This window comes from Pan troglodytes, chromosome 12 (genome assembly GCF_028858775.2).
Source record: "Pan troglodytes isolate AG18354 chromosome 12, NHGRI_mPanTro3-v2.0_pri, whole genome shotgun sequence".
NCBI lineage: Eukaryota > Metazoa > Chordata > Mammalia > Primates > Hominidae > Pan > Pan troglodytes.
In genome coordinates this window covers 68,588,552-68,607,080 of record NC_072410.2, presented here as the reverse complement: position 1 = coordinate 68,607,080, position 18,529 = coordinate 68,588,552, and the positions used below count along the sequence as shown (strand labels likewise).

The following is an 18,529-nucleotide window of genomic DNA, read 5'->3' as shown; positions in this document are numbered from 1 at the left end:
AAGACAGAATCTCGCTCTGTCACCCAGGTTGGAGTGCAGTGGTGCAATCTTGGCTCACTAGAACCTCTGCCTCCCAGGCTCAAGTGATCCTCTGGCCTCGGCCTCCCAAGTACCTGGGATTACAGGCGCCCACCACCATGCCTGTCTAATTTTTTTGTATTTTTGGTAGAGACGGAGTTTCACCATGTTGCCCGGGCTGGTCTCAAACTCCTGTTCTCAAGTGATCCACCTGTCTCAGCCTCCCAAATTGCTGGGATTACAGGCATAAGCCACCATACCAAGCTTGTTTTGTTTTTTTGAGACAGAGTCTTGCTCTGTCACCCAGGCTGAGGTGCAGTGGCACAATCACGGCCCACTGCAGCCTCAACCTCCTAGGCTCGAGCAATCCAACCACCTCTGCCTCCTGAGTAGTTAGGACCACACTGAACCCCTATGCCTAGTTAACTTTTAAGTTTTTTGTAGAGATGAGATCTCACAATGTTACCCAGGCTAATCTTGAACTCCTGGCCTCAAGTGAACCTCCCCCCTCAGCCTCCCAAAGTGCTGGGATTACAGGGGTGAGCCATAATGCCCGGCCTAAAACATGCTTTTAATTAACTTTAAAAAAGTGAATAAAATATATAGTAAAATCGAAATCAGAGTGCTTTTGAAACAAATGAAATGTAAGACTTTTAATAAGCTAGGTGGTTATCAATGGTCATATCAGAAGATTGAAAATATCAACATTATAAATATCAATAAACTATAAGAAACTTGGAAATTCTTTCAGGAATGTGAAGGTGACTTAGAGCTAGCAGGTGCTTTTCATTCTGTGCATCATGCAGATTGGAATAAATATTTCCCCAGGGTGTAAAAATCTCCGAAGCTTTCTCTCCTACACAGTGAAATTACTACAATTTAATATTCAGTGTTACCAACACCTTCCCTTATATAATAAGGAAATTAAAGCATGAAGTAGGAAAAACAAGCTGGATATATTGAGACAACTCTGGATCAACACTTCCTGGAAGGTGGGAGGACAGATTTATTCTAACCTCTGAGCCTCCTGATTCAAACATTTGTTCGGTTGTCCTTGGCCTAGGATGCCCTTATTTTTGGCCCGGTAGACACCTCCTCATTCTCCAAGATTCACATTAAGTTCAGCTTCTCTGTGAAGGCTTCTTTCACCCTAAGGGTAAGTTGACCCTTTTCCCGTCTTCTTTGCTAACACTGCATACTCTTTATTTTTTTGCAAATATATCTTACTTTCCACTATATGTGAGCTTCTTGAGGGCAGGGATTTAAATATATATATGTATGTATTTTATTTACTTAACATAGTACTTACTAAGTGTGCGGTGCTATTCTAAGCACTACATAAGTTATTGGTCATTTAATCCTTGTAATAGTCCCATGAGGCTTATTATTATCTCCATTTTGTAGATGAGGAACCTGAAGTGCAGAGTGTTCAGTAACTTTATTCCTCTCTGTTTCACCAGAACCTAAAGGTGATTCTTTGCATACAGTAGGCATTCATTCATTCAATAAATCTTTATTGAATACTGTGTATATATATATATATATATATATATATATATATACTCTTCTAAGTGCTAAGATACAGCAATGAAAAAAGATGAAAAAACCCCCACCTTTTTGGAGCTCACATTTTGGTTGTCAGAATAGGTAAAAAAAAAAAAAAAGATAAATAAAATAAACATTTGTTCCATAGGTGGCAATAAATTCTGCAGGAAAAAAAAGTAAAGCCAGTAAGTGGGAAAAGGAGCGCTTGAAATTGCAATTTTAGATGGGTTAACAGGGAAGGGCTCACTGAGAAGGAGATATTTGAGGGAAGGAGTTGAGTGAGTGAATGAGTGAGTCATATCTGGGGGAAGAACATCCCAGGAACAGCTAGTACAAAGGTCCTGAGGTGTCTGGAATGTTCAAGGAACAGCAAAGGGTGGGGAGCGTGCTCCTAGAATAGAACAGGGAAGCGGGAAAGAAGTAGAGGGTGAGGTTGGGAGAGAATGGGCAGTGAGCAGAGCATGTAGGGCTTTAAAATAATTTTTCAAGTTGAACTTTTACTAAAAATATCTTTGGAGGTTTTTTTTTTTTTTTTCCCAGCCTACATCGTGCTTTAATTTTTTTTTTCTTTTCTTCTCTTTTTTGCTTTTTCCTTTTTTTTGGGTGGGGGGGACAGGGTCTCACTCTATGGCCCCGGCTGGAGGGCAGTGGTGTGATCTTGGCTCACTGCAACCTCTGCCTCCCAGGCTCAAGCGATCCTCCCGCCTCAGCCTCTCTAGTAGCTGGGACTACAGGTGTGCACTATCATGCCTGGCTAATTTTTGTATTTTTTCTAGAGATGGGGTTTCATGATGCTGCCCAAGCTGATCTCGAACTCCTGAGCTCAAGCAATCTACTTACCTTGGCCTCCCTAGTAGCTGGGACTACACGTGTGCACTATCATACCTGGCTAATTTTTGTATTTTGGGTAGAGATGGGGTTTCATCATGTTGCCCAAGCTGGTCTCGAACTCCTCGATCCACCCACCTCAGCCTCCCAAAGCTCTGGGATTACAGGCATGAGCCACCACATGCAGCCCTTTGGAGGGCTTGGAGGGTTTTTGAGCAGAAGAGTGATCTTCTTGAATTTATGTTTTTATCGATATCACTCACGCTTCTGTGTTTTATATTTGTTTTCTTTTGTGTGTGTGTGTGTGTGTTTTGAGACAGGGTCTTGCTCTGTTGCCCAGGCTGGAGTGTGGTGGTACAATCATAGCTCACTGCAGCCCCAAACTCCTGGGCTTAAGAGATCTTTGTGCCTTGGCCTCCCAAAGTTCTGGGATTACAGTCATGAGCCACTGTGCCTGGCCCAGGCTTCTGTGTTGAGAAGAATCTCAACATGTCAAAGATGGAAGCTGGGAGACTAGTTTGGAGGTTCCCACAGTAATTTAGGTAAAAGACAGCAGTGGTAGTAGTGGAAGTGGTGAGAATTGGTCAGATTCTGGACATATGCTGAAGGTTAATCAGACAGATCTGCTGATAGGTCAGATGTGAGGTGTGAGAGGAAAAGAAGCATCCAGTATGACTTCAAGGCTTTGAACTCTGCAACTGGGGAAAAGAAGAGAAGGAACAGGATTTGGTGGTACGGCAGTGACAAGCAGCAATCGGGAGTTCAGTTTAGGACTTGTTAAACTTGAGATGTCTTTTATTCAAGTGATAATATTAAGGAGGCAGCTGGATATGTGAATCTGGGGTATAGGGGAGACATGCAGACTGGACACTGTTAGCACATCCTAGATGATAGTTCAAGTCATGAGACTAGAGGAGATTGCCAAATGAGTCAGTGAAGATGGAAAGCAGAAGAGGTACAAGGGCTGAATCTTGGGATGCTCCAGGTTTTGGAGGTTAGAGAGATGAACAGGACCTAACATAGAAGACTGATAATGAGCAGCCAGAGAAATAGGGGAAAGATTAGGTAAGTGCCCTTCTAAAAACTATATGGAAAGTGGTTCAGGAGGAAAGAGTAATCACATTCTACTAACTGATCAAGTAAGATGAAAATTAAGGCTTGGCTGTTGGATATAGCAACAGGAAAGTGGAGGAGATCTTGACAAGAGTAATTTAATTGAAGTGGATTGGATAAATAACTGACTATATTAGGTTTTAGAGAGGTACTGGACATGGGGAATATAGACAACCCCTAGGAAAGAAAGAAATGGAGGTAGTAGCTGAAAGAGGAAGTGAGGTCAACAGAGGGTTTTTCAAAAATGGGAGAAATAATGTTCATAGATAGGTGGAAAAGATCCAGGGGAAAGGGATGTGCTGATGCAGGTGATTGAGAGGAGAATTGCTGGAGTGATGTCCTTGAGTAGGTGGTGTCTGGTTCACAAGGAAAGCGGTGGCCTTTTCTTTTCTTTTTTTCTTTTCTTTTCCTCTCTCTTTCTTTCTTTCTTTCTTTCTTTTTTTGTATTTTTTGTAGAGACAGGGTTTCACCATGTTGCCCAGGCTAGTGTTGATTTGAACTCCTGGCATCATGCAATCTGCCTGCCTCAGCCTCCTAAAGTGCTGGGATTACAGGCATGAGCCATCACGCCCGGCCAGCAGTGGCCTTTTCTAGGGGCACAGAGTGTTCCTCTACAGTCACAGGAAGGAAGCCCAGAATATGGGCATGATGCAGCGGTGGGTGTTTGTGGGAGCTCTCTTCTGATTCATTCTGTTTTCTCAGTGAAATAGGAAGCAAGGGCATCAGAATGATGAGGGGAGCTGAGTAAGTATTTGAGGTTTGAGGACAGAGAAGGTGTGAAATAGTCACCCAGGAGAGTGGGAGAATAAAAGGGCCAGGGAAATTCAGTGTGATTGTTAGCAGCATTAAGGGCTTACTCAAAACTTATGATCATGAATTTAAAGTGAGATCTCTTAGTATGGTTTGGTTCTTCACTAGTTGCATTTGGCTGCACAGGTGTACGACTGGACTATGGGGAATGTTTTCTTCAACAAAGGTTATTGTTTATTCAAGTGAGTATCTCAGTGTCAGAGGCGGCAAGGGAGCTGAGGGTACATGCAACATAATATAAGTGAGTTTATGCTGGGTGAGGTATCAAATGAACGCATACATGAAAGAATAAATTGTTTCCCCACTTAGAATGCATTTTTTTCTTTTTAGAGTGGGGTCTTGCTCTGTTGCCCACGTTGGAGTACACTGGCACGATCACAGCTCACTGCAGCCTCAACCTCCTGGGCTCAAGCAATCCTCCTGCCTCAGCCTCCCAAGTTGCTGGGAGCACAGGCATGAGACACCTCACACAGTTCTGGAATTCATTTTTTGTCTCCGGTCCATTGCTTCAAACTCACTTTATTCTTTCTTTTTTTTTTTTTTTGAGATGGAGTTTCACTCTTCTTGCCCAGGCTGGAGTGCAGTGGCACGATCTTGGCTCACCACAATCTCCGCCCCCGAGTGCAAGCAATTCTCCTGCCTCAGCCTCCCAAGTAGCTGGGATTACAGGCATGCACCACCACACCCTGCTAATTTTGTATTTTTAGTAGACACAGGGTTTCTCCATGTTGGTCAGGCTGGTCTCGATCTCTCAACCTCAGGTGATCCACCTGCCTTGGCCTCCCAAAGTGCTGGGATTACAGGCGTGAGCCACCACGCCCAGCCCAAACTCACTTTATTCTTAATAGTCCATATAAGAACTGTACCCCCCAGAAAACAAGCTTAGTGTTAAGCTATAAACGTTGCTCTTGGCTCAGAATAATTTAAGAGGAGCAAATCTTATATCATAGGTCATAGAGTACAGGGGTTATTCTGTTTAAGTTTTTCCTTAGATTGTTTAGAATTCTTCTTTCATTCAAATTTTAGCTTATTCTGGGAGCAAAACACACTGACCCAGGGTAGATGCTGGAGAGTGACTCACAGAAGTTTCCACAAACATACAACTTTTTTTTATTTTTCTTTTTGGCCAGGACTCAATATTTTTATTAGTGTCTGGTAAATGATATTTGAGTAGATCCTAATTAGGGGTGTGTGTCAAGGGGCACGATGGTGAGGGGACCCTTATTCCCTTTGGGTCCCTGTTTGGCTTCAAATTTGTATTCAGCAGGCCGAAAGAGAGGCAAATGTTACCATCTGTCCTTGGCCAGGGAAAACATATTTACAATGCAGACTCTCGTTTCACTAATCCAAGTTGGAGATCAGAGAGAGAACCAAGAAGCAACGTGGAAGACCAACCAATCTTTCTTAGGAACCTAACCACATCAGCACACCCACCATTTCCACCTCCCTATAATTTAAATATAGCACAAAATAAATGCTCTGTCTACCTTGCTCTACATAGCCATCAGTCCATGCGTAGCATGGCCACTCCCTGACCAAAGCCTTGTTACTGTATGTGGCCAGGGACCTTGGTGAATATGGGGTGTGTGGGGTGTGTGTGTGTGTGTGTGTGTGTCTGCTATTTTAAAACAAGTGGCCTAAAAATAGTTGTGTACACATAGAAAATGCATGCTGGTTGAGTGGTTGAGTTCAGGATTGCCAAACCCCAGAACTCTTAGCCTGGGAGGATGGCAAGTATAATATATCTTATTCTATTACCTGAATATCTTAACCAAAGGACAATGAAAAGGAATCCAATATACAGGCACTCCTACTCAGACCAGTGGTTCTCAACAGGGGCAGGACCACTTTTTGGATATGGTTTGGGAATTACGGATGCATTTTTGGTTATCACAGTGATTGAAGGCATGCTCAGTGGCATTTGGTGGCTGGGGCCAGGACTGACAGATGTGTGGAACAGTTCCATAGAACAAAGAAACTGTTCTGCCCGACTTTCAAATGCCCTGCAGGGCATTGATATGAATGAAAAATCTATCTATAATTATTTCAACATAGACCCTAACTCCAGTTTTATTTCTTCTTTATTTTACACTTATGACATTATGCTAATTAAAAGATTTTTTCCTGTGTGGAATTAGATTATATGATATATGAATTTCATTTAAAATCATGAAGGCAATGTTTTATTATATAAAGGGGATAATGGGTCTGATATGATGGAGAACTACCATGCTGGTTACTTATATGTATCCAGACATCCTTCCATGGCAAATTTACACATTATCTATAACTGAATCTAACCTTATTCATAAAAGGCAGCGATACATCAACCCCTGCAGTCCACATTTAAATCCTAAAGTGTGAAGAGTCTCGGTTGGGGGCTAGCTGTGATTCCTCCTCCTTATCCCAATTAGGAGGAAACTAAAAACAGGAACTACCCACATTTTTTAGGGAAAAGGGAATCACAGTAAAAATGTATGTGAGGATGAGAAATAAGAAGCTCCAGCTGGTGAGAAGAGCAAGGGAAAGGAGAGTTCGGGGCTGGGCATCAAATTAAGTGGAAAGCCCCATCAAGGACAGAGACGAGATCTCTCTTCTAGATCTCCATCTCCAAACACTCCCCTGCAACAGATGTACACACAGAGCCCATTGTTTTCTCTAGAAATGTAAACTGCACGTCACAGTTACTCCATACACACCACAAACAGACTCCCTTTGTTCTCAGGATATGTGTTGACACAAGAATATGTCATCCTCTCAGCTCCAGACATTCCACTGAATAAAGGTGCCAAGTGAAAGTTTTGGAAAGCTTTTCAAAAGAAGATCTAGGGCTGAGTGCGGTGGCTCATGCCTGTAATCCCAGCACTTTGGGAGGCCGAAGCAGGTAGATCACTTGGGACGAGGAGTTCAAGACTAACCTGGGCAATATGGCGAACCCCCGTGTCTACTAAAAATACCAAAAGAAAAAAAATTAAAAAAGCCAAGTGTGGTGGCACAGTGCCAGGCTGAGGTGGGAGGATCACCTGAGCCCGGGAGGTGGAGGTTGCAGTGAGCTGAGATTACACCACTGCACTCCAGTCTGGGCAACAGAGTAAGACGCTGTCCCCCACTCCTGCCCGCCCCTCTCAAAAAAAAAAGATCCTGGGAGGCAAACGGTTTATTAATCAGGACCCTACAATTACAAGGATATGAGGCCTTTTCCCATAATCAGGGTGAAGCAGCTACAAATAATCACAGCAGGAGGGAGTAATGCATGACACTACCATTTTTTTTTTCTGCAATGACTTCCTGTCACATCTGCTGCCATGTTTTATGCTAGAAACTGCAGTGGAAAGTGGCTGAAGGTTTGTTGTTGTGAAACCATCCCTATAAACTTTACAAAATTAATCAGAAAAGAAGGGAGGGACAGAAATAAAAATAAACCAAGTTTGCAGCGTATTCAGCATTTATCATGAGGTCAGCTCACTCTTTGACCTGCTTCCTCATAGTCGTTTAGTGCCTGTTGTATTAGAATTTCATAGATCCTGTTACAAGATTATAGTGTCCCTAAAGTGCTTTATAGATAACAACTTGAACATTATAAAATGTTAAGTTTTCCATTTGAGATATTCCTTCAGGTCCTGCATACCAATGAAACTACTGACATCAGCTGGTCTGAACAACCCCAAAAGGAGCTGACTCACCAAAGAATGCAGTTTCCACATCCTAATGATTTCATCCCCCTTATTCCAACCAATCAATGACCCCAGTTTTCCAGGTCCTCGCCCTCCACGATCCCCTTAAAAACCCCAGCCTACAATTCCTTGGGGAGATGGATTTGAGGGTCTCCTCCCATCTTCTTACTCAGCACCCTGCAACCATTAAATTCTTTCTCTGCTGCAAACCCTCTTGTCTCAGTGTATTGGTGTGTTACTATGCAGTGGGGATACGAAACTGTTGGTCTTATAACAGTGTTTTGTTTTTAAGAGAGGAGCAGGCTAATTAAAAGAGAGGTTTTAGGGACCAACCAAAGAGAAGGCTTGATATTGAAAACTCATAAAATTGTGGAACACTGGCCGGGCGTGTTGGCTCACACCTGTAATCCCAGCACTTTGGGAGGCCGAGGCGGGCAGATCATGAGGTGAGGAGATTGAGACCATCCTGGCTAACACGGTGAAACCCTGTCTCTACTAAAAACACAAAAAATTAGCTGGGTGTGGTGGCAGTCGCCTGTAGTCCCAGCTACTCGGGAGGCTGAGGCAGGAGAATGGCGGGAACCTGGGAGGTGGAGCTTGCAGTGAGCCAAAATCACGCCACTGCACTCCAGCCTGGGTGACAGAGTGAGACTCTGTCCCAGAAAAAAAAATTGTGGAACACTTTCTGCTGCTCAGTATGATGTGAAATCTCAACAAGCAAAAGGATTGGCTAGGCTGGGAGCGGTGGCTCATGCCTGTAATCCCAGCACTTTGGGAGGCCAAGGTGAGTAGATTGCTTCAGCTCAGGAGCTCTAGAACAGCCTGGGCAACATGGCAAAACCCAGTCTCTAAAAAAATACAAAAATTAGTTGGGCGTGGTGGCACATGCCTACAGTCCCAGCTACTTGGGAGGCTGAGGTAGGAGGATTGCTTGAGCCCAGCAGGCAGAGGTTGCAGTGAGCAGTGATCATGCCACTGCACTCTAGCTTGGGTGACAAAGCCAGACCCTGTCAAAAAAAAAAAAAAAAAGGTCCAGGCGCAGTGGCTTACACCTGTAATCCCAGCAATTTGAGGGGAGGCTGAGGCGGGTGCATTACTTGAGGTCAGGATTTCGAGACCAGCCTGGCCAACATGGTGAAACCCCGTCCCTACTGAAAATACAAAAATTAGCTGGGTGTGATGGAACACACTTGTAATCCTAGCTACTCAGGAGGCTGAGGCAGAAGAATTACTTGAACCTGGGAAGCGGAGGTTGCAGTGAACCTGCAGTGAACTGCAGTGCCATTGCACTCCAGCCTGGTGACAGAGCAAGACTGTCTAAAAAAAAAAAAAAAAAGGTTGCTTGAGAAATACATGTTGTTTGTCTCCAGGCTGAATCTGTATTTCTCATGGATCAACATAAGACCTCTTTCAGTGGAGATATGGCCTCGACAAAATATTTGTTGAATTAGGTGGAGGCATGGGGATAAGGCCACAATGGAGGAAAGTGATATGAACAAAAGCAGGGCCAGCTTCAGGGGTGTATGACCTGTCCAATCACACAGAGCCCTGTGCTTAGAAGGGCTTGCACCCATTGGTTCAATGCCTCGCTATTACCATCTTGAAATTATTAATAATTTTTGAATTAGGGGGCAACACACTTTCATTTTGCAATGGACCCTTCAAATTATATAGCCAATCCTAATCAAAAGAGTGAACATCTGAGTCTGAGAGAGCTGGGTTCAAATCCAAGTTCTACCATTACCTGGCTGTATAATCTTGGGCAACTTATTTAACCTCTTTTCATCAGTAAAATAGGGACCATGATAGTGTCTACCTCATAAGGCTGTTGTGAAGACTAAAATAAACTATATTGCAGTTTTCAGTAGATATTATTCGTGTTATCATCAGTGACAAAGATTTAGATGACATTGCAAAGGCACCAAGGCACTAAGGCACCAAGCAAGGCTGGATAACTGTTTTCTAAACCCATTTTTGGGACACATTTCTGCTCTGGATGTATATAATTGACGTCACCATCTTGTGGCAAGACAGGCCAAGATAATTTTCCTAATTGCAGGCTTCACTGACACATTTTGTGCCAGAACCGCAGGAGAGTAGGTGTTATTTCAAATCTGTGAATCATCACCACACACTCATGCATGGCATATTTCTTATAAATTTAAAAGAGTTGAACTCTAACCAAGATAATGGAGACATTATTTTAGAATGTAGAAATATGCCCATATAAAGGCAACTTGCTATTGAAAATACTTACTTCTGCTGCGTGGGCCTGTCGAGTCATTTTATTTGCCATACAGTTATTGAATGCAATAGTCCCAACCAAAGAAGGTGCAAATCAAAAAATATCACCAGACCCATTTTACTAGGACTACATACTAATTACCACCTTGCCATGAATAAATTGATTGTATTGTATTAGAATATGGTTTGGGCTAAGTTAGGAATGAAATGTGGAGGTGAGGCCAAATGGAAGCATATTTTTCCTTTTTGACTGAATACCCCCCATTAGTTCCTTGCTTATTACTATAATTAAAAGTAGTCTTTGTCAGTACTTGTTCTTTCAAAATTATTTCTGAAGTTGAGAACAAATTTTTAAAGTGTGAGATGGATTTTTTAAAAAGGTTGTAATACATTAAATATATCATGAACTTTCTACTTAGACGGAAGACCGCAGCTACCATACCACGATAAGAAATTGTCTCCTGAAGAGTTGAGTCATGGTTCTAGAAGAAAACTCGTCAATGGCTAGGGAGATAGAATTGACCCTGTGATCTGGGAAGTGAGTTCTTTCCCCCAGCCAAGGCTGGTTCCATGGTTGCAGGTGAAGATCAAGTTGGTCTTCCAGGTCTCACTAAGCATTGTAACCTTGGGCTTCACTCTATTATTTAAGTCATTAGAATCTGACAAATTAGTATTATTCATTTAGAGATGATTTTTCCTAATTTTATATATATATTTTTTGTAATAAAAGTTTTTGTAGGCCAGGCGCAGTGGCTCATGTCTGTAATCCCAGCACTTTGGGAGGCTGAGGCAGGAGGATCCCTTGAGGCCAGGAGTTCGAGACAGTCTGGGCAACACAGGAAGATGTTGTCTCTACTGAAAATAAAAAAAAGTCAGCTGAGTGTGGTGGCACACGCCTATGGCCCCAGTTGCTCAGGAAGCTGAGGTGGAAGAATTGCTTGAACAAGGGAGGTCAAGGGTGCAGTGAGTGGTGATTGTGCCACTACATTCCAGCCTGAGTGATGGAGTGAGTTTTGTCTCAAGAAAAAGAAAAAAAAATTAACCATGTGTTAACAGCTGCATAACAAACTTACCATTACAGCCACTTTTTAAAAATTAAATCAATTAGTTAATTTTTTTAGAGATGACAGTCTTGCTCTGTCACCCCACTGGAGTGCAGTATCATAGCTCACTCTAGTGTTGAACTACTGGGCTCAAGGGATCCTCCCACCTCAGCCACCAGAGTAGCTGTGATTACAGGCACATGCCACCATGACCTACAACCATTTTTTAAGTGTATAGTTCAGTAGTAGTAAATGCATTCACATATATGGCATTTTTAAAGAGATCTTCAGTGCCTAAATGTGCAGAATTGTTTTCAAATCTTTTAGATAATTAATTTAGACACTGACAAGAGGAAGTGACAGACTTGGCTCTGAAATTCCCAGGGAGTGCACTTTTAGGGTTTATGAGAGCACCTCATACCAGGCAAGGGTAAGTGCACCTCAGGGCTCAGCAGGAAGCAACAGCAGGGACAAGGACAGAGATTCTCTGAGAATTTGCTATGTGTCAGTGTCTGTTCTGAGATAGGTTAGAAGTAATGAGCTGGGGCCAGGTGCAGTGGCTCACACCTGTAATTCCAGCACTTTGGCAGGCTGAGGTGGGCAGATCACTTGAGGCCAGCCTGGGAAACATGGTGAAACCCTGTTTCTTCTAAAAATACAAAAATTAACCAGGTGTGGTGGTGCATGCCTGTAATTCCAGCTACTCAGGAGGGTAAGGCAGGAGAATCGCTTGAACCCGGGAGGCGCAGACTGCAGTGAGCCAAGATCGCGTCACTGCACTCCAGCCTGAGTGACAGAGTGAGACCCCATCTCAAAAATAATAATAATAATAATGAACTGACTAGTGCCACCCCGATCTTTTGTGAATCCTTCCACCATCTTATAAGACTGCCTTACCTCCTCAGACACTTGCCCCTATCAATGTGTCTTTTTCTTCTCCGTGGTTTTAATGCTTTCTCTATTGGCTTCCTATCCACATGTAAATATGCTGTTTCCCATTTTAATAAAACAAACCAAACCAAACAAACAAAACCTTCCCTTGTCAAAATCCTCCCTTTTAACTTTACATTCTTTTTGTGTTTGCTTATGCTTTAATGTAGGGTTTCTTTTTTCCTTTCAAAGCTGTGCAAACATGGGCATGGTTGCAAGTGTCAAATCATTTTCCAAGGCCTTTGACAAAAAACAGCAGTCCTTGCCCCTCTGCTGCTTCTTACTCCCCCCAAACAACTATGAGTACTTTCTATTCTTTCAACCAGTATTTTTTTAAAAAAAGTGTATCTCCTCATCTCAGAATAAGAAGCTTGCTCACATTTTTCCAGCTTTGGCCATTGGGAGCTCTTTCAGATTGGCTCCACATCCCTCTTGTTTTCCGAGCAATTCCTTTCTTCCTGGCACTATACTTACTTTTTGCCAAGCTTATCTTGTATTTTCCCTTATCCAGCCCTAGAATCAGTTATTTTCCAAGGAGCCCCGGTTTCTTTCATTGAAGAGTGGTTTCTGGAAAGCCAAATCTATGCACAAGTGTGCTCATTGCTACTGGGTGGACACTGCTTCTAGGCCTTCTCAGTGGACAGTTAGAAAATAAATGCGTGTATTTCTATGTACAGTAAGTCCTTACTTAACATCAATAGGATCTTGGAAACTGCAACTTTAAGCAAAATGACATATAAAGAATCAAATTTTTTTCTTTTTTTTCCTTAGGACCTCATGATGCAACAGTAGAAACCAAATTTTTTTTCATCAACAGTCTAAAAAATGACATTTAATGAAACATTATTTGAGGACCTGCTGTATATTGTTTCCTTTAAAGTCGCAAAGTCTTCCAGGTGCTGTGGCTCTTGCCTTGTAATCTCAGCTACTTGGGAGGCTGAGGTGGGTGGATCATGTGAGGCCAGGAGTTTGAGATCAGTCTAAGCACACATAGGGAGACTCCCATCTCTAGAAGTCATTAAAAAATTAGCAGATGTGGTGGCACGTGCCTGTAGTCCCAGCTACTTGGGAGGCTGAGGTGGGATGATCTCTTGAGCCCAGGAGTTGGAGGCTGCAGTTAGCATGATATCTAGTGCACTCCAGCCTGGGTGATAGAGTGAAACCCCATCCCTGAAAAAAAAAAAAAAAGAAAATAACTAAAGAAAACAAAATTTTAAACTCGCATATATGAAAGTTCATTCTTTCTACTGTGAAGTTATATGGGTTTTAAAAAATGCATAGTTATGTATACACGGCTCCAGTGCTGGGTAAAACAATTGCATCCCCCTAAAAATTGTCTTTATAGTCTCTAGTTCAATTTTTGATTGCACTTATCAAATTCCTTTGTCTTTTTAAAATTTTATTTATTTATTTTTGAGGCAATGTCTTTTTCTGTCATTGAGGCTGGGTGCAGTAGCACCATCATGGCTCACTGCAGCCTTGATCTCCTGGGCTCAAGCAATCCTCCTGCCTCAGCCTTCTGAGTAGCTGAGACTACAGGTGTGCACCCAACTAATTAAATTTTTTTCTTTTTTTGTAGATACAAGGTCTCGCTGTTCTACCTAGGCTGTTCTAGAACTCCTAATGTCAAGCTATCCTCCTGCCTCGGCCTCCCATGCTGTTGGGATTACAGGTGAGAACCACCGTCCTTGGTCACAAATTCCTTTAAAGAGCTGTGCAATGGCTCTCACAGCCATTGCAGTACATTGAACTCCATAGAGACAGCACTGGGCAAGTGAGAACCAGACAGGCATTGGGCGACTCTGCCTCACTGAGGAAAAATAACTAAAAATGGGCAAAGGAGATCCTAAGAAGCTGAGAGGCAAAATGTCATCATATGCATTTTTTGTGCAAACTTGTCAGGAAGAGCATAAGAAGCCGCAGCCAGATGCTTCAGTCAACTTCTCAGAGTTTTTAAGAAGTGCTCAGAGAGGTGGAAGACCATGTCTGCTAAAGAGAAAAGTGAAGACATGGCAAAGGTAGAGAAGGCCCATCATGAAAGAGAAATGAAAATCTATATCCCTCCTAAAGGGGCGACAAAAAAGAAGTTTGAGGATCCCAGTGCACCCAAGAGGACTCCTTTGGGCTTTTTTTCTGTTCTGTTCTGAGAATCTCCCAAAAATAAAAGGAGAATATCTTGGCCTGTCCATTGGTGATGTTGTGAAGAAACTAGGAGAGATGTGGAATGACACTGCTGCAGGTGACAAGCAGCCTTATGAAAAGAAGGCTGCGAAGTTGAAGGAAAAATATGAAAGGATATTGCTGCATATTGAGCTAAAGGAAAGCCTGATGCAGCAAAAAAAAGGAATCATCAAGGCTGAAAAAAGCAAGAAAAAGAAGAAAGAGTGCCGAGCTCAGTGGCTCACACCTGTAATCCCGGCACTTTGGTAGGCCGAGGCAGGAAAATCACCTGAGGTCAGGAGTTTGAGACCAGCCTGGCCAACATGGCAAAACCCTGCCTTTACTAAAAAAATACAAAAATTAGCTGGGTGTGGTAATGCATTCCTGTAATCCCAGCTACTCGGGAAACTGAGGCATGAGAATCACTTGAATCCAGGAGGCAGAGGTTGCAATGAGCCAAGATCGCACCATTGCACTGGAGCCTGGGCGACAGAGCAAGACTCTGTCTCAATAAATAAATAAATAAATAAATAAATAAATAAATAAAAAGAGGGAAGAGGAGGAAGATGAAGAGGATGAGGAGAAGGAGGAGGATGAAGATGAAGAAGATGATGATGCTGAATAAGTTTGTTTTAGTGCAGTTTTTTTTCTTGTCTATAAAGCATTTAAGCCCCTTGTACACAACTCATTCCTTTCAAAGAAAAACAATTGAAATGTAAGTCTGTGTAAGATTTATTTTTAAACTATACCGTGTCATTTTTTGTATGGTAAACACACTACTGAACATGTCTTTAGATAACCCTGTCCTGGTGGCATTTTCAATAGCCACTATTGAAAATGTGGCTAAAACTGTACTTTGTCTGGTACAGTATGGGGGTTGTAAATTGGCATGGAAATTTAAAGCAGGTTCTCCTTGGCGCACAGCACAAATTATATATAAGTTATATATGGGGATTGTAATTTTTCATCTTCAGTTGTCTCTGTTGCAGCTTATAAGAAACAATTGCTCTGTTAACGTAATATTACTCTGTAATTGCAAAAAAAAAGTCGCAGCTGTTTGTTGACAGTCTGAATGCTTTTAAGTAAATACAATTTTAAAAATGAGTATTGTCCTTAAACAAAAAAAAAAGAGCTGTGCAATACTCTATCTGCCACCAGAGGACTTCACTCACATCTGTGCCACCTTCAAGAAAGGCAATAGATTTCTGAGGTTTCCAGTTGAAAATGGCTGGAAGGGCTCTGTTAGAAAAATCAGTCATTGGGAAGTTGATGGAAGCAGGTGGCCCATGAGGACAAGATACACTCTAGTGAACAGGAAAGAAAGCAACTAACTGGGGAGGTCTGATTGTATGGAGTGCTTTCCCCAGAGGGAGAATGTGCCAGTTATCAATTTATTGCCTCTCAGCTCCCTTCACCGACTCATCTATTAAAACAGATCTGGGCCCTGTAATTAGTTTTTCCTTTTACTAGCTGGCACAATGTTTCATCAGTAGAGGGTGCTGGAGAGAGGCATTGCAGAAAAAAGGTGTTTTCCTCCCTGGTCCTGATGGCTTGTTGGCCGGACCCCTGAAGAGCATGTTTTTAGCTTCACTGTTGGCTCAGTATAAGTGCCTACAGGGCATTGCTTTTGCTGTGTGCCTTCTTCAGCTCTTTTCTTGACTGGCAGAGTGTGGTTAGGAGACCCGGACAGCATGGCATTCACCCTGTCCTATATTGCTGCTCTGCATAGGCATGCTGGGGGCCCCATAGGGCTGGCTGTCTAGTGAACTGAATGCCCAGCCTTCATCCACTAGCTCAGACTACTCTAGCCCAAGTCATATGCAGAGGTGCACTCGGTTGCTGTGGAAGGCCTCCCCAGCTCTCAGTCCCACCAGCACCCTCAGTGGCAGCCCAACTCACTCTGCACACCCACCCATCAAGTTCAGCTTTCCTGGGTCCTAGATATCCTGACACAGACACTGTGTGTTCCAGGCCTCACACCTACAGTGGCTCCGTGACTCTCTCTGTACCAGTCCCCTTGTGTACACCCAGCTTGCCCACCGGCTCTGACTTGCCTGCCCCAAAGGGTTACTTCTTTCCTGGCAACTCTTAGCCATCTCTGGGCTGTGCAACTTAGGAACTCCTCTGCCACCAAGTAGATTGTGACCACACCTTCTTCAATGAGCTCTGATCCCTTCCTCCAAGTTTGTCCTTTTTTGGAACTTTCCCTCAGTCCTACAGCAGTGTTTAGAGCTTTCATTCTATCTTTAGAGTCACTCTCCTATCTTTCTTTACTCAGTAATTCTTTATATTAAACATCCCTGTTTAAATTACTGTGTAGTTTTTGCTCTTGATTAGACCCTAACTAATTAAAGTTTACTCTCACTGGGAGAGGGCAACAGGTGTTCTGGTCTTTCATTAAATCTCATTTCAAGAAAGGGAAGAAAGCAATTTCCTGTCAAGAAACTTGGTGTTGATACTGGCACAGACTCTCTGGGTAGAGGATGGAATTGGTATAAAAACCCTAACCAGTAACTCAGGCCCTAGGCCCGGATCCTGGCTTATATTCAAGTACAGTTTCGAGATAGGGATTTTCCTGTACAATGAAAGAACAGCTTCTGAGTGCCTATCATAACCCAGAGCTGGTAAGGGTTTAAGACGTTTGCTAGACTTCTGCCTACAATGGAATAAGATAAGTTATTCTGGGAACATTATTAGTTACAGTGAAATGTAAAATTCACCTTCTTTTCATTGAGGTGGCACTTAAAAATAGCATAAGAGACAGATAGTTTCTAGATTAGGTATAATGTGCTAATAATGTAAAAAAGGTTCTTCTTTTGCTTCTTTCTCTTTCTTGCCAACGATACATTTCTAAGTTTCTCTTTTAAAGAAAATTTCCTGGGTCTGAAAAGGAAGTTCGAAGTCCTTGTGATATTCTGCTGACAGATTGATCTTGTTTTGATTTTCTTGAATGTTCTGTTTCTCCTCTTCTGCAAACAATGGGTCATTTTTGTCTCTCGATTTTACTTAACTGTGGTTTGAAGTCTTCTTAACATAACAGTACTGTGTGTTAACCATGCTATAATTAAAGAGTGAAGCTGAGGTTCTCCGGTGTTCCTTAAAGATTTCCTGGGTTAACTCTACCACACCTATACATCTCTGATAATGATATCTGCAGTCTTGTTCATAAAATAAGAGGCATTACCAAGGTGAGATGATTGCCCACAATCATATGTCTAAAGAAGGAACATATAACTCATCTGAATACAAGAGACTTCCTTCTAAAGGATTTGACATATCTCCCACTGTTTTCCCATGTTTGTCCTCATAGAAATCTAATGAGGTAGATATTACTTTAGAGATAAGAAAGCCAGGCTAAATAAATCAGGGAGATTTCTCCAAGAAGTTTCAGTAGTAGTGTGCAGACTAGAAGTTGTATTTTAATTCTCTGGCTTTACGTAAATATTTACTTACTAACTTTTCCTCATATAAAAAAGAGCTGGCTATGCAACAACTGGTTTTTCTTTTTCTTTTTCTTTTTTTTTAGACAGAGTCTCGCTCTGTCAACCAGGCTAGGGTGCAGTGGTGTGATCTTAGCTCACTGCACCCTCCACCTCCCGGGTTCAAGCAATTCTCCTGCCTCAGCCTCCCAAGTAGCTGGGACTACAGGTGTGCACCACCACACCTAGCTAATTTTTGTATTTTTAGTAGAGATGGGGTTTCACCATGTTGGCCAAGCTGGTCTAGAACTCCTGACCTCAGAGATCCACCTGCCTTGGCCACCCAAAGTGCTGGGATTACAGGCACCCAGCCTGGTTTTTCTTAAATGAGATAATTTCTTCCTTTTTTCCTAAATCATGTGTCAGGAATAATAAAATTATTATTTATAGTAATTCCATTACTCACAGTAATAATTGTGATAATAATGTAGACAATTTGTATTTATATAGCATTCTATTATTCACAAAGCATTTTGACATATATTGTCCAATTTCATTCCTACAAAAATCCTTGTGAGGTAGATAGAAAAAGTATTATTTTCCTATTTTACAAATGGAAAATAGAGGCTCAGAGAAGTTAATCGAATTTCTTAATAGCATATATTTAGGACGTGATGGTGGAGATTGAATTTCATCCTAAATCTAACTCTAAAACCTGTCCTATGACACCCTCCATATACTACAT

The 18,529-nt window shown here is 42.2% G+C and overlaps 1 protein-coding gene across 17 annotated transcripts in view; it reads left to right on the top strand.

The window, feature by feature from the left end:
* Positions 1-18,529, top strand: part of ACYP2 (acylphosphatase 2) — a 339,796-nt gene that overhangs the window by 71,820 nt on the left and 249,447 nt on the right. For 14 of the 17 annotated variants that reach the window (XR_001715774.3, XR_001715775.3, XM_016948524.3 and 11 more), the window contains one exon: positions 13,785-13,877. The exons of 2 other annotated variants lie outside the window; for them this stretch is intronic. Coding sequence is in view for 13 of the 15 variants with exons in the window: in XM_016948524.3 (XP_016804013.1) it covers positions 13,785-13,877 (93 nt within the window). In the remaining 2 variants the exon portion in view is untranslated. Of the gene's footprint in view, positions 1-13,784; positions 15,081-18,529 lie in introns of all 17 variants that reach the window. One more of the 17 variants, XM_063789866.1, reaches the window with a different exon arrangement.